The following is a 16,657-nucleotide window of genomic DNA, read 5'->3' as shown; positions in this document are numbered from 1 at the left end:
CTATAAACTCATAGTGGCCATACCTGGTTCTGAAAGCTATTTTCGTTATATCAGAATCTCTGACTCTCAGCTGATGATATCCAGATCTCATATCGATCTTGGAATAAACAGAAGAACCCTGCAACTGATCAAATAAATCATCGATACGAGGCAAAGGATATTTATTCTTTATCGTAGCCTTGTTTAATTGCCGATAGTCAATGCAGAGTCTCATTGAACCGTCTTTCTTTCTGACAAATAATACTGGAGCACCCCAAGGAGAAACACTCGGTCTGATGTAACCCTTGGCCAGTATATCTTCTAGCTGATCTTTTAACTCTTTCAACTCAATCAGTGCCATTCTGTATGGAGTTTTTGAAATAGGAACTGTTCCTGGTATCAATTCAATACTGAAGTCTATTTCTCGGATTGGAGGCAAACCCGGAATCTCATCTGGAAAGACATCATCAAACTCACATACCACTGGCAAATATGCCAAAGACGGGCTCGATTTTAGTACATCTACTGAATACAGAAGGAATCCTTCTGCTTCCTTTCTGTAATAATCGAGTCATAGATAACACAGATATCAAAGGAATTATAGCTCTAGAACCCTTACCATAAAATTTTCATTCATCATCCATCTCAGGTCTGAATCTTACAGTCTTTTGGAAACAATCTACGGTAGCTCTGTACTTGGTCAGCATATCAATACCGATAATGCAATCAAAATCAGACAAACCGAGTACAATACAATCTAACTCAATCTCATTCCCATCAAACAGCAGTATACAACGTTTAACAGACTTCACTGATATAAGACCTCTCCCCAAAGGTGAAGAGATAGATACTACATCAGATAATGACTCAACATGCAAATTATGCATCAATGCAAATCGTTCAGAAATAAAAGTATGGGATGCATCCGTATCAATCAATACATAAGCAGAGTAACAACAAAGATAACAGTTACCTGCAACAACATCATCAGGTGCTTCCTGTGCTTGTTCTTCAGTCAAAGCAAATACTCTGGCATGCTGTCTCGGAGGCTGGGTAACAGTCTGGCTTCCTCCTGGCCTCGGTTGTGACTGAGTAGTAGGCGGTGGCTGGAAGGAGTGAACAACTGATGATCGTCTATCAGTCTCAGCCACTGATCCAGATGATTCTGCTCCCTGGGATCTTTGAGAACCTCGCTGTGGACAGACTCTGGCAAAATGTCCCTGCTGTCTGCAGATATTGCAACTACCAAACACTCCTTGGCATTGCTCTGTGGGATGTCTCCCTCCACAAGTTCTGCAGTAGACCTCGATATAACTCTGGCTCTGTTGTGAACCACTGGAACTAGATGAAATACTACCAGATTTCTTGAACTGTTTTCCTCGAGCTTTCAAATGATCTTTCTTCCCACTGCTGCTACTGCGACTATCGAATCTGGGAGGGGGTTGGTGGAATGGGACTGAAGTTTGTGGCTGTTTCGGTGCTGGAGCGACATACGAAGCTCCCTTCTGTCTAATCAAACCTGCTTCTGCTCCTTTGGCTCGGTTCAAAGCATCAGCAAAGTTATTCGGTCGTCCTGCATTTACCAGTGTAAAGATCTCGGGATTCAATCCATTAATGAACTGATCAGCCACTACTTCATCATTCTCAGCAACATGCGGAGCAAATCGTAACAAGGTAGAGAACTTGGCCACATATTCTTCTATGTTTAATTGACTCTGTCTCAGATTAGCAAACTCTGTACCCTTGTCTTTTCTGTACGATACAGGGAAAAATCTTTGATAAAATTCAGTCTTAAATATTTTCCAAGTAATAAATGTACCTCGATGCTCCAAAGCTCTCTTGGTAGTGAGCCACCAGTTCTTTGCAACATCATGCAACTGGTGCCCAATCAGTCTAACTCTTCGTTCATCTGTATAGTCCAGTGAATCAAACAGCATTTCAATATCATCTAGCCAACTCTCACAGTCAATAGAATTCATGTGCCCTTCAGAGTCGGTGGTTTGAATGACTGAAACTTCTTCAGCAATGTTTCCATGGGTGTCGCTGTAACATCCATGGGATTATTAGAGGTACTACCCTATTCTAGGATTCTTCGAGGAGGCATATCTGATTATCAAAATGGTTAGCAACCAAATATAAAAAATTTGTTTCAGTCCTCCTTTGATCATCTTACTGCTGATCAAGAATCGGTTCTGATTCATTCCCAAGTCATACATGTTTCCAATCAAATCAGCTATTTAGGTAAACATGTATTAAAGCAATAAAACATGATGTCATCACAAAATCAAGGAAATAAAACTCAATCTACCCCGCTCAATCTCTTCTATCTCAATATAAGAAACCTTCTGCTATGGTACCACCTGTTGTGGGGACCCGGACGCTAACTCATCTTCTAAATCATCATTAGGATCAATTAATTAAATTGGGTCATAAATTTTTTTTTAAAATGTTGCATACCTTATAAAAAAGTATATAAAGTTCTATAATAAAATATGCCCCATCTTATTCAAATCACAAGATCAAGTTAATATCTACAACATGATCCAAAAGTACAAGTCTTGTACAAAAGTAAATCAAACAAAATATTGTTCCTTCACTACATCTCAAGTGATGAAAACATCCTACTTCTGGGTCTGAATCTCCACTCTAAAATCAATCTCTCATCCTCTTCTCGACCCTAATCCTGTCCCACCTGTTGTCATGCACACATACAAACACAACAACAGCCGGATAACTCCGGTGAGAAATATATCCCCAGTATAAACAATGTATCCATGCAATCATATAAACAGATATAAAAGCATAGAACAGTTATCAATAACATGTATCATAATCTGAAAGACATGAATCGATATAAAACTGTAAATCAAACTCTTTGACTCTTAATCTCTGACTCGACTCTTATCTAGGGATCCCGGTTCCCGGACTTTGGTACATCATATTGAATCTCTAAAATAGGAGTCGATCTACTACTAAGCAACATTCGATATAAACCAAATGTCCAATGCCTTGGCACCTCTGCCAAAGACTAGGCACATCTGCCCAAGACTCTTTCTCGATATCTATCTTCTATTCTCTGCTTTTCTATAATTCAATAAAATAAGCATATTCATTCAAAGAATACAAAGGTATTAAAGCAATAACAAATAAGTATGTGGTTTTAGGAAACTCAAGTCGAATATAACTCGAGTCATATCTTCCCGGTTTAACATTGATTTATACCTTTCTTTTGTCGATCTGATGAAGTCAAAGTCTTGAATTCGAAGCCTGTCGATACTCAATCTAACAATGACATTCGAAATATATAATATCACTATACAACTCAAATCAATACTGGATATGATCAGAACTCAATCTAATTCTGTTTCGACGGCATAACAGCACAATCTCGATATACCCGGCAATACAATATCAATAGATACAATTCACAACTCATAATCAATAGCAAACATAATATGATACCAAATCTGTACGATCTCAATCAAATATAATCTGAAAATTCATAAAATTTCATACGGTATCTGTTCTTCAATCTGATTTCGATTATACAATTACAACAATCTCAGGAATAGATAATATCAATCATATCATGATTCCTTCAATATCATATTTTCAAATCATAACGAAACATAAGAAAACTTACGTCATTTTGAAGCTTTTGTCGATAGAAATACAGTACTGAACTCGGATTGAAAATCAGATGGCCGGATCTTGCGTAATTCAAATTCTAGTACATGAATAAACTCAAAGTTTCTCTGGAGTTCTCGGCCCTTTCTTCTTGTTGGAGGTCTGAAGAAATGAAAGAATCCACATATAACTTGCATGGGAAGGAACAAGTGGCTTATTCTTTGTGTTGCACGTCTCGTGCATATGCGCGACCTTCCTCGACGCATATGGGTGAGACCTGCTGGTCTCTGCGCCTAACATTTCTTCTGCTCGCGCATATGCACGCCCTGGCCCCGCGCATATGCGCGAGACCTACTGTCTCGGCACTTAGGAATTTTTCCATGCTCGCGCGAGGTTCTCTGTCCTGCTCGCGCATATGCGCGCCTCGTGTCGTGCATATGCACGAGGTGTTCTGTCCTCGCACATATATCATGTCTTCTCAAATCTCGTCTCGGCGCGGTCCTTCTAATCGCCACAATTCACAAATCAATAATCTCGGATCACAAAAATATAATCTCGGGCATTACAAATCATCTTTCTGTAGTCAAATTTCTCCTTTCGTCTAGTTTGCATGTCTCTGTGTACAACTCTTATGATTTGAGATGAGGGGTGATCCTTTTTTGCTGGGAATGTCCTTCCAAATATTGTTCATGTCATCATCATTATCCGTTGTTTCATTGCTTTGATCATCACCCTCTAATTATGTCAGTCTTAATTGGGGTGTTGTCTCTGGTGTCACAAAATCAGACACAACATCCGTGTTTACCAGTAACTCAGATGTTTCCAGCAAACTATCTACATCATATGCGATCATATTTCCTGTCAGATTTACAAGATCATCAAACACTACATTAATTGATTTCATAGTCGTTTTAGTTCTCAAATTTAACATACGATAAGCACTATTATTCGTTGAATATCCAAGGAACAAGCATTTATTATTTTTGGAATCAAACTTAGCTAAGTGATCTTGTTAATTTAACACATAGTATACATACTCACAAAACATGAAAATACTTTAGGTTTGGCTTCTTTCCCATGATGATCTCATACATTCAACATGACCCGAACCATCTCTTGCACAGTTCGATTCTTTCTCTCGGAAAGCCATTTCATTGAAGAGTCTTTGGGGCAGAGAATTCATATGATATACTTTTTTATATCACATAAGAATGAAAAATGTGAATTCTCAAATTCTTTACCCAGGTCGGTTCTGATTTTGCCAACCCTCAAATTGTACAAATTGGTAATTTTTTCAAATATTTTCTTAAATGCATCAAAAGTATCTGACTTTTCTCCAAGAAAGCTTACTTATGTGTGAAAATTCATCAACACAAACAGATAAATACTTTTTATATCCCAAACTTTCCACTTCTATTGGACCAATAAGATCCATGTATAAAAGTTCAAGACATCATGTTGTCCCAAACTGTTATAACACTCGGTGCGACACATAGGTTTACTTACCTTACTGGCATGCTTCACACACATATGGTACTCCAGAAGTTAAATTAGGCATACCTCGCACATCATCATATTTTCCTAGATTTTTTATTGCCTTAAAGTTTGGATGGACAAACTTTTGATGCCACAAATCTAGTTCACTTACCTTTTTATGTTTGCAAGCATGTTCCTCTCCCAATTGATAGCACTTATTAGCATATCTAGTACATGTCATAATACAAACATTAGCTTTATCAAAAACTTCACACGTAATTTTGTCAAACTTAACATGCAAATCATCAGCACATAATTGACTAATGCTTATTAAACTTGAGTTAAGTCCCTTGAGATGAAGCATATTGTGAAGCTTAGGAATTCCATTCACGTTCATTGTCCCTTTTCCAAAAATCTTTCATTTTGTACCACCTCCATAGGTTACTTGACCACTTTTTAATTCGATATAATCAGGAAGGTGGTCCTTCAAACCTGTCATGTGGCGTTAATACCCACTATCGAAATATCATATACCTGCAGTGTTAGTTTTTAAGGAGGTATAAACAACAGTATAACGAATTTCAGCATTATATACACAAATCTTGTTCACCGAAGGTTTCTTGACGAAGGTGTTGCGGTTGGTGTTGTGCGACATTTTGATGCAATATATGATTTTCCTCTCAGCTCATGTAGTCATCCATTAACTTAAAATAGTAAGGTTTGATATGACCAGACTTAAAACAATAGTGACATACAAAGCGACGTATCTATCAATTAGATTTTCCAGTGGTGTGTTGCTTATTTGTAGGTAGACTTTTGACCGAAGGAGTGTCCTTTGGAACAACAGTATCAACACTTCCTTTAACAAAAATAGTTGGTTGAGTTTTAGAGTTGGACAATTCTCCAACTTCAAACATACTATAGTTGAATCCAGACTAGCTTTGATATCCTTTCCCATCATCAATATGTAGTCCAGCTTGGTTGAGCTTGAGTTGAACTTAGCAAGAATTTTCGTCGATTTTTTGAGCTTAGCCTTGATCTTATCTATCTCTAGGTCATTCTTACTTAAAAAAACCTCACATATGGCCACATAACTTTTCAACTCGATTTTTTCCTTTGAGAGGATCAAATTCGATTTGTTCTTTTTGATTAAATCAACCTATAGTTCTTCATAGAGTTTTTGTACACTTTCCAAGGTGATTATTCTTCATCTAATCTTGAGTTTCCAGATCACTTGAACCATAAGAGGTTGTCACATTGAGGCAAATAAAACTTGCTAAATTTGAAGAGGTGTTCTTACCAGGTGTTGCAACACCAGAGGCAACACCCATTGGATTAATTTGCATTGAACATTTCTTCTCCAAATTTGTAAATAGGGAAATATATGGTTTTCCCCTTCATTGGATCAATGTTCTTCATTAGAATCTTCATTGCTTAGGGAGACATTTAATCCCTTGTTTTTGTGAAGTCTGTTGGCACATTCATTAGCATAATGACAGAATCCAGAGCATTCTCTTCATTGAACTGAGCCAACTCCCTTGACATCATATTGAACCTTTCCATTGTTCATCGGTCGAAATTGACCTTGAATATGTGCAAACCTTTGAGTTTTCTCGGGAGCACTAATGCAACAGTCCTTTAAGTTTTTGGCCGATTTCTTCTTGTCTATGATCTTTTTTAGATAGTCACCAAATTTCTTTGTAATCAACGATATGACATCTTCATATAAATCAGATTCGTTGACTTCTTGAGATAGTGGAAACAAGTTATTGTATGAATTATCAAAAATTTGAAAGACAATCATTTTCCCTTTATATTTCTTCTGTAAATCCATATTAATCTCAAAGTTCTGAAGGAACTAACCAGATCGCCCAAACTGAGAGTGGTTGTGTCCTGGGATTCATGATTGCACAAATCTTAATGTTGAAGCGATTCAGATCGGTGATGAGTCTAAAAAAAATTAACTAGTGAAACGATCTCACATGAATTTTTGTATATAATAATAAAACGAAAAACCAACCGGTGAAAAATCTATCCAATGTGAGATCGAACTGAATTTATTAATAAACCGAACCAAATTGAAACCAAACGAAACAAACGATTCGACTTCGGTTTATGTCGAAAATTCTTTATTTAGTCTTTTCCTCAACAGTCCTTCAGTTGTAGGTTAAGAATTGAATGTAAAATGTCATCAGATAAAACTGTAAAAATGAGATCGTAATAAATATGAATATACTACAAAAATGGTTCGGGTTTAGATATTTTAGCTCGAATCCAAGTCGGATCTAACCCATCTGCAGGCTGCAGCATTTGGAACTCTAATAACAATAAAATTCAAAACCCTAATTTGTATCTCTTCCCTAAAATTTTTTTGTTCATGTTTTACCAACGACTTCAAAAAGTATCAAGAAACATTGGCTTTTCAATTTCGTATCCTTTAGCGTGAACATGGTTCTGTTTCATTGTTAAAGAAATAGTGGATTTTGAACTGTGGCGTAGCTGATTTTGATTCATTGTCTCAGATTCTTCTTTGATTGCGGTATTCTTTTTGAACTATTCAAGATTTGTTCTTTATCATTTATTAGCTATGTAAGTGCGTTTTTTTAATGTGAATTTGCTTGGAAATTATTAGGCTTTTAAGTGTTGTAGAAGATCTTTATATATTGGATTGATAATAGATCAGGAAAGGAGGTGGTTCTGTGCTTTTTTCATCTCTGTATCAGCAAAAGGTTCTTGTTTATTTTTTTGAATCAGCTTCAAGTTGTGTTTGCATGTTAAATGACAGGATGATGAAAATGTGCTAAAGGAACTGCTTAGTATAAACCATGGAGACTAGTGAGGTGGATATATCGGATAAAGAAGGAAAGGAGACAGAAACTACTTCTTCGCAGGTATGTTGTGAGAGGACTTTTGCTTTGATCTTGTTGGCTATGTTGTTAGTATAATTTCAATTTTGTGGGATTTCCAGGAGCAGGCTTCTGCTAATTCTTGCGTAGTTGTGGCTCATTCGATTGGTCGAGAAGAAGCTCTCCGTCTTAAAAACTTAGCAGAGCAAAAATACACCGCAAATGACATCCAATTTGCATTAAAATACGCCAAACGCGCCCATAAGCTTGAACCATCTCTTGAAGGGCTTTCAGAAATGATCGAGGCCTTCAAAATCATCTGTGCTGCTGCCACACCCATTTTTCCAGCCACAACAGAAAGTACTTCCGGTCTTCCTCCAGATTACTACAAGATTCTTCAGTTAGAGCGCTTCTCGCACATCAATGCTATCAAGAAACAGTACAAGAAGCTGGCTTTAACCCTACATCCAGACAAAAACCCACTACCTGCTTCTGAGGAGGCGTTTAAGTTTGTCGGTGAGGCAGTGAGGGTTTTATCAGATAAGATTTGGAGAAAAGAGTATGACATGAGGCTTAGGATTGTGATTCAATCACAAACAGAGGGGGTGGCAGTAGTAGGAGCAGAGACGTTTTGGACGGCGTGCTCGACATGCAGGCTACTGCATAAATTCGAGAGGAAATATTTGGGGCATAGTTTGATGTGCCCTAGGTGTAAGAAATGCTTTAAGGCTGTGGAGGTGAAAGAGAATGCTGGGATTGGAGAAAATGTTGAAGAAGTGGAGGTTAACGAGGGGATTGGAGCTGGGCCTACAAGGGTAAGTGCTAGGATTCAGGAGAAAGTGTTGAAGGGTGAAAAAGTAGGGGTTTTGGAGAAGTTTAATTTGGGGCTGAAGCGGAAAATCAATAGCGTGGGGAAGCCTTTGGAGAGGTCGGGGGAGAAAGTGGCAAGATATGAGGATCGAGATGGTGGGTTGGTAAAGGGTTTAAAGTCGAAGAGAGTGGAAAATGTTGGAAATTCGAGTGGAAGTGGTCATGGAGCAGGGTTGAATAGAGTGGGAAAGTCTGCCAGTGGATACGGAAGGAGTAGCGGCGACTGTGTAAGTGGAAGGTCCAAGAGAGCAAACATTCGAGAAGAAGAAATGATGACGTTGGCACAAATGCAGATGTTGGTAAAACAAAAGGCAGATGTGGATAAGTTGGGAGTGAAAAAAATGAAAGATAATAATGAGAAGTTGCAGCATAAGGAGGGAGACAGAGAGAAAATGAATAACACTAAAGGCAATAACGAGAAGTTGAAGCCAAAAGAAAAGGCCTCGACCAAGGAAAAGAAAATGTCGAGCTTGAAGATAAATAGTGATAGCCATAGTGCTTCAAAGGATGAGAATTTGGAAGTTATGAAGAAAATAGCTTCTGAATATCATTCAGATGTGGATATTGAGGTGCTTAGAGCATCAAAAAAAGGTGATCCGGTGATAATGCCTGTGGAAGATTCAGAATTCCATGATTTTGACAATGCTCGCAGGGTAAGGAGTTTCAAGAAAGGACAAGTCTGGGCAGCATATGATGATGACGATGGAATGCCAAGGCATTATGCACTAATTGATGATGTCTCTGTGAATCCGTTTGAGGTATCTTTAAGTTGGTTAAAATGTGAATGTAAGGGAGATGAGGAACTAATGCTTAGGCAGAAAATGGGATGTCCCATATCATGTGGGAGATTTAAGGTTTCTTGGAAAGTTATGGTTAAATATCGAAATTTGTTCTCTCACATCGTGGATAACGAAAGAGCAGCAAGAGACCTTTATCGAATTTATCCCAAGAAAGGTTCGATTTGGGCACTCTACCAAACAAATGATTTAGATACTGAAAGAAGTAACCCAGGGGTCAAAGATAAGCGATGCTACGATATTATTGTCTCCTTGAGCAGTTACAGCGATATTCATGGCTTGAGTATAGCTTCTCTGGAGAAAGTCGATGGGTTCAGGGCAGTTTTCAAGAGACGAGAAGTCGGGGCTCGTGCTGTCCAATGGCTTGGAAAAAGCGATACTAAGCGTTTTTCGCATCAGATTCCCGCGAAGAAACTCTCTGGCGACGAAGCGACGAACCTTCCCCAGGATTGCTGGGAATTGGATCCTGCTTCACTTAGTCCTCAGGTGTCTACAGGGTTATAGTAACGAACATCTAGCTGCTCAATTTCTTTTACTATTGCTTCATCTGTTTCTTGTGAACCATGGCCTTCAAGTTAGTTTAATTCACAATGCTAGGCAGGATAAGAACCCTGAGGTGGCTCAAATAAATTCCTATTGGTTGCATTTGAATTGATGATTTGAAGTTGAGCATCATATCCATAATAACAAATCCCCTTAAAAGATGAATTTTAAATCATCTCGATATGAAGCAAATACCTTCTTCAAATATTATCTCATGTCCAAATCCTCAAATCATAACTCAACCTATATGCATTTTTGCTTGGTTATGATACATTGACGCTACTTTGAAGACACTTCATTATGGATCTGATCTAATTTGAGTACCTCTACGTGAAAGAGTTCAACAAAAAATTGAAGAGTTCGAACGCAAGTGATTGAATTATAAAATTATTGACTATAGAGATCTAATAATATGGAGACAACAAAATTGTTTCAAGCACTGACAAAGTCAGAGGTGCACCTTATTTCTGATATGAGATAATAAATGATGTATTATAGGGTGATAATAAATTGAATTATATGCATAACAGAAAGAGTATAACAAATATATTGTAGAACTCGAACCAAATATCAGATAAAACAAGGATGTAAAACCAATCAATGTGTTAATATTCGTACCAAATGGTGCTTGGTTTAGAAAAAATTTGCAATTTTAGTCCTGTAAGTTGGTTTATTTTGAGTTTTAATCTTGTAACTTGTCAATTTTTTTTCATCCAATATTTTTTTTTTGTCATCTTTTTTTCCAAAAAGCTACAAAACATATTGAATATTGTTTATTTGACATTGATTATCTCCTAGTTCTTCCTGCAGTTAGAATAAACATATATTATAAATATTAAAATAAATCTAAACAAAAATAAAATAAAAATAAAACAAAATGACATCCAATTTTTTTAAAACAAGAGAAAAGAAGCTTGTCGTTTCTTTTTAATTTTACTTAGATATATTTTAATGTGTAAAATATATGTTTTATTTTCACTATATGAGTCATACATTGAGTATCTGTGCCAAAATAAGCAAATATTTGATAGATTTAGTTGTTTTCGCAAAAATAGGTCAAAATAAAAAAAAAAATCTGAATTATTGAATGAAAATCAAACATTGACAAATTACATTATTATAACTCAAAATATGTCAACTTACAATATTAAAATTACAATTTTTTTCTTGGATACGCCAGAAGTGACATAGTAATACTTTTGCAAAACCCTCAATTACATATTAATTTTTAAAAAAATTTAATATGTTTTTAAAAAAGCCCGAGGTATATGTGATCCGATATATTGACAATATTATGATATATTTATACGACAGAATGGATGAAAGGAAGCAAAGAATTTCGCCTCAAGGATGATTAATTCCCTTTTTAATTTTTAAAAAATTTATGATTTTTGAGTATTTAAAAAAAATTAATGCAAAAACCACATGGATTTGCTTCATGTGGTTTGCAAAATTACCTTAATGTTGCATTTAGATTGAATAATTTGTATTTAGAAGGTATTTAAAAGGAGAATTTGAAATGAATTTATATTGAGATGTATTTCAAATGCCTCAAAAATAATTAGTTGATATTTGAAATTTATTATCAAATCGATTTTACTAAACAAACCAATGTATTTATTATTATAAACTCGAAATCTCTAACTTCAAATTTATTCATTCAAATACATTCCAAAACTTTGTTAGCAGAGTTTATCGTCCTTCAATAAAGTTGGAGGACTTTAGTTTTATTTAAAAATAAAAAATAAAAATGGCAATTCTGTATCTTTATTTTAAAATATATATATTAAGTGGGTTTTTTCCAAATTTTTTTATAACTTTATATATTTATAAATATTTATTTAAATATTAGATGATTTTGTATCTATAGATGTCGCTCCATTTATTTATTTTTATTTTATTATTTCTAATATAGGTTTGCGAGACTCCAAATGGCCAATCCAATCCGTCTCGGACCGCAGTTAAGACAGGTCGCCCTGCCTAATTTTATTATTTAAAAATTGAAATAAGTGCTAAATTTTTAATTAAAAAATTCTAAAAACATTTAAAATGTTAAGAAAATAGAAAATAATTTTAATAAAATAGTTCAACTAAAATTTTAAACATTACTGTGAGAAATTAATAAAATTAATTAGTTAAATAAAATATTAAAAAAAACAAAAAATACTACAAAATTAATTATCATTAAAATTCATTTAAATTAAGTCAAATAAAACTTAAAATATATATCTAAAAAAACTTAAAAATACATTTTATAAAAAAAAATTTTAAAAAATCATATTTTTAGGCCCCGCACCACGGCTCGTGTAGGCTCAACTCGTTTGGCTCCCCTCCAAACAAGTTGAGATTTCCTCAACCTAGCCTGCCTCGTTTTTATGATGAGACGAGAGCTAATCCGATGGGTCCAGGCAAATTTGACAACCTTATATATTAATTTTAAACGGGCTTTTTAACTCTTTACACAAAATATTTTAATAATTTAATAAAATAAAGTAAAAAAATGAGTTTCTTAAACTAATGTATCACGCCATACATTAGTTTAAGAAACTCATTTTTTTTAACTTTATTTTATTAAATTATTAAAATATTTTGTGTAAAGAGTTAAAAAGCTGAAGAGGCGTGACTTATATAATTTTTTATTTTGGGTGACTTGAGTCACGCCAATTAAATAGGCGTGACTTGCTTAAACTTTTTTTAAAAAAATAAAATTTGTATGCTTGTGGTGGAAGAATCATCCCATGTGAAGTACTGACGACCTATTACAGTCTTATTATTTACTGACATATGCATGTATTTTTTTTATTTAATTTACAAAGATGTTAAAAAAAGTTTAAAATTTTTTTAATTAAAATTCACTTGTTAGAGTGATGTGATATGTAATGTCTGAAAAACCAACCTACGTAAACCACATGCATGCAAATTATTTAAATTGCTTAATTTTTCTATTTAATTGATTTTAAATGCTTACTTGATGCATATTATATGATTAAAAGTATCGTTGCATGATTAAATGATTATATGGCATGGTTTCATGATAATTGTAGATGTTATCTGAATATTCGATAATAGGTTGGGAAATGAGACCATGGACGACCAAGACAAGAATAAATATTTTTTAATAAATATTTCAAGGCTTCTTAAAATGATTAAAAATGATTAAATTTTTTTAAAAATGATAGAGTTCAAATTATTTTACGAGACGAACTCGATTTTAATCGGGAAGCCGGTTTTGGGCAAACGAAGGACTTTTAAAATATCAAATTCATTATTTTTTAAAACTAATTTTTATAAACTAATTTTTATAAAATTTTATTTTACAATTAAATAGGTGTTATTTGGCCTAATTCAACTAGGAAAAGTAGACACAATTGCTCCTAAACTTGAAGGCCCAAAACCAAAGCCAATTATAATGCAAATTAAAAACTATAAAATAGAAAACCTAGGTATTTTCTTCATCATTCAGCCGAAACACACACTCCACACCATACACTAATTTTCAAAAATAGGGAGAAGAAGAAATAAGGAGTTTTCGTCACGCGTTAGTCCATCCTCGCACCCCACGTAGACGATCACATTTTCGAGCATTCTAAAACGCAAATGCATGTTACTAAACCTTTTTTGCGCATCATTCAAACCATAATACGCTTGTTTTTATTGCTTTTGCATGGAAAAATATTTGTGTATGATTACTTTTACGATAAAACGAATTTCTTAAATGTTTGACATTTTATGGTTATTTTTTTTAAAGTTACGATTTTTAAGGGACGTGCTGCCAATCTAGGATGTTAAAGAACTAAGAAAACAGTCGTTTAAGGGACAAAGTGGGGGCCATACACGATCTAGGAGGGGCCGTGTGTGGCTGTGGGAAGAAACGAGGGATTCACGTGCATGCCATGGGGATTGCGCATGGTTGAGGGCTCGGCTAGGTGGGAGCTTTGGTTGTGGCTCGACCAGGGCATGACCAGGGCTCGTGCAGGCCGTGTTGTGGACTGAGGAAGAGTCCTAGCAGGGGTAGGACCCTTGAACAGCAGCCAAAGGAAGAGTCATATCGAACTAGGACACTTCCTAAAGCATCGATGGGATCAGGAGGGTGCATGGCGAGGGTTAGGTTTGCTAGGCTGGTGCGAAATTGGTCTAGGAGGGTGACTCGGGAAGGCTTGGGCTCGATGATGGCTCGTACAAAGAGTCCCACACGAGGACTCCCGTACTCTTAAGGATGTACTCGTGCGGCTTGTCCTGGTACAGGGTGCTGCAGCGTTAATCAGGGGGCTCGGGTGTGGCGCCCTAAACTCCTAATCATTATTACAAAGAAATTTGATTAGAGTTAATTAATTACAGCGGAAAACGAGTTTAAATTTTCTTTACAGTGAGCCCAAAACATCTTAATTGAATACTAAAAATAGTATTTCATCTCACATCATAAAATATGCCCACACATAATCAAACTCAATTACAGACAAACAATCATATCCTCGGGACATGTCCCGGTATATAGATACATATACATATATACTGGGATAGGCCACTAAACCTCAGCTCAAACTGTGATTTCCTCCAGAAGTACCATCTCTGGTCTCCTGATAACTCATTGTCAACATACAAAGACAACAACAGCCCCCTCTAGGGTGAGCAAAGCTCAGTCTGAAACAACCACAATATATACTACAAGTATCTAAACAATGATATATGATATGCAATGCATGTATGTCGTGGAGGTATCAGGTCAAATGCCCATCCACTGAGCACATGTCAGAATCAATCGAATCGCTATCAAATCAATGCTCGAGCTGGCACACCGGCCTCAATCAAGGATACTCATATGATAACGTCGACAAAGCGTCATCAAATCCCAAATCTCAATCAATCATCGGGGCCACAAATGACTATGCTTTAAGGGTCATGTAATACCAAACAGAGCATCGTGTTCACAAACCCCATAATCAAATCAAATCATATCAGGGTATCTAAGGATCATAGCTCAATGTGCATGTCATGTATGCCATATAAACTCAACAAATAAGGCATATAAACACATTATTCTCAATCCAATCAATCAAACATATATTATATGATACAGATATCTGTCGTATGTTACTCGGTCGCAACATACCTCAATTCTTCGTTCCAGTCGATGTAGATTGAAGATATCGGTATAATAATCTATCTACTTCAATAACATATTCATTTCAATCAATAACATCATTCAAAATCAACAATATAAGTTTCAAATATCTTTTGAAACTTCAAAAATTCATATCGAATCGAAATCATAACATAATTCAATTCCGACTTCAAAACTTAGTTTCTTGTCGGCTATTTTTCCACATATATAATCAGAATTAATAACAACTGACAAACAATTCTTCAATCTCAATCCAACGATTAAAATTCTCTAATTATAAACAAACAATTCTTCAATCTCAATCCAACGATTAAAATTCTCCAATTATAATAAATTGAGAATAATTCAAAATAACATTACTATAATCATCTCTTCTTCGTTAACATCATACACTATTCAACAATCTTCAATTTCTGTATGATTTAACAATTTATCGGATTTTTTCCAAAAATCGACGAATTTCAAACATCATCAAAAATATAAAATTTATACATCAAATCGAAGACCTCGTGTCAACGATCCCAGAACTGAAGTCGGTTCATCGATTGGATAAACCGAGAAGTCGCACGATCGAAACGAAAATCAAAATCTATTTTTCTACTTCTCTCCACTTTCTGATGAAAATGATGTACAATTTCAATTCCACCGTCTCAATTTAAGGTTTGTTTGTTTGTTTTTTAAATATTATATTATATTATATTATTATTTTATTATATTAATAATAATATAATATAATATATAATATTTAATATTTTAACATCGATATATCCCTTTGGACCAATCAAACGATCAAATTTTCCAAAACTCAAAACATGAAACTTATATATCTTTGAGTTTTCTACGTTATATCCAAATTTCAAATCATTTAGACTTCATATGACCAAGATATATCACTAATTACCATTTTACCCTTAAAATTAATTCATTATTTTTCAACTTATTTACAAAAATGTCATCAAAATAAATTGATTATTTTTCAAATTATTTACAAAAATGCCATCAATACTATTTTATTTTCGGGGTCTCACATTTCTCCCCAACTTAAAAGATTTCGTCCTCGAAATCTCAAATATCTCTATATACATAACATTGGCAAACATATAATATGTCACCAGTTATAGTACATATCAAAACTAAAATCAGTAAATGGATCATTATACATTGAATACAATGGAACAGGTGGAATAGAATCAAACAAGTGCGGATATGATTCTCGCATCTTGCTTTCCAATTCCCACGTTGACTCCTCCACACCATGTCGTGTCCATTGCACTCGAACTAGCGGAATCGATTTATTACGCAATACTTTCTCCGTCCAATCCATAATGCAAACAGGTTGTTCAACATAGGAAAGTGAAGGATCAAGTTCAACCTCATCAGGTTGAAGCACATGTGAT

The 16,657-nt window shown here is 35.1% G+C and overlaps 1 protein-coding gene across 5 annotated transcripts; it reads left to right on the top strand.

Annotated features, from left to right (window-relative positions):
- The first annotated feature begins 7,364 nt into the window (after positions 1-7,364).
- On the top strand, positions 7,365-10,264 carry LOC142518560 (uncharacterized). Of its 5 annotated transcripts, XM_075621351.1 has the most exons (4): positions 7,365-7,621; positions 7,715-7,811; positions 7,889-7,973; positions 8,051-10,264. In XM_075621351.1, exons 3-4 carry the CDS (start codon positions 7,908-7,910, stop codon positions 10,097-10,099), a joined length of 2,115 nt encoding a protein of 704 aa, XP_075477466.1. In that variant the 5' UTR covers positions 7,365-7,621; positions 7,715-7,811; positions 7,889-7,907; the 3' UTR covers positions 10,100-10,264. The 5 variants fall into 5 exon arrangements, with proteins under 5 accessions (XP_075477466.1, XP_075477467.1, XP_075477468.1 ...); XM_075621352.1 differs by lacking the exon at positions 7,715-7,811; XM_075621353.1 differs by lacking the exon at positions 7,715-7,811 and having other exon boundaries at positions 7,868-7,973; positions 8,057-10,264.
- The last annotated feature ends 6,393 nt before the right edge of the window (positions 10,265-16,657 follow it).

The sequence above is a fragment of the Primulina tabacum genome, chromosome 11 (assembly GCF_025594145.1).
Source record: "Primulina tabacum isolate GXHZ01 chromosome 11, ASM2559414v2, whole genome shotgun sequence".
Lineage (NCBI taxonomy): Eukaryota > Viridiplantae > Streptophyta > Magnoliopsida > Lamiales > Gesneriaceae > Primulina > Primulina tabacum.
The sequence above is the reverse complement of the archived record's forward strand: the minus strand, read 5'-3'. Positions and strand labels throughout refer to the sequence as shown.

What these genes read in the sequence shown, in the direction of transcription:
- LOC142518560 (XM_075621352.1), top strand. Translation starts at nt 7,908, where the DNA reads ATGGAGACTAGTGAGGTGGATATATCGGATAAAGAAGGAAAGGAGACA. An exon ending in CAGAAACTACTTCTTCGCAG is followed by an intron (nt 7,974 to 8,050) that starts GTATGTTGTGAG and finishes TGGGATTTCCAG; the next exon opens with GAGCAGGCTTCTGCTAATTC.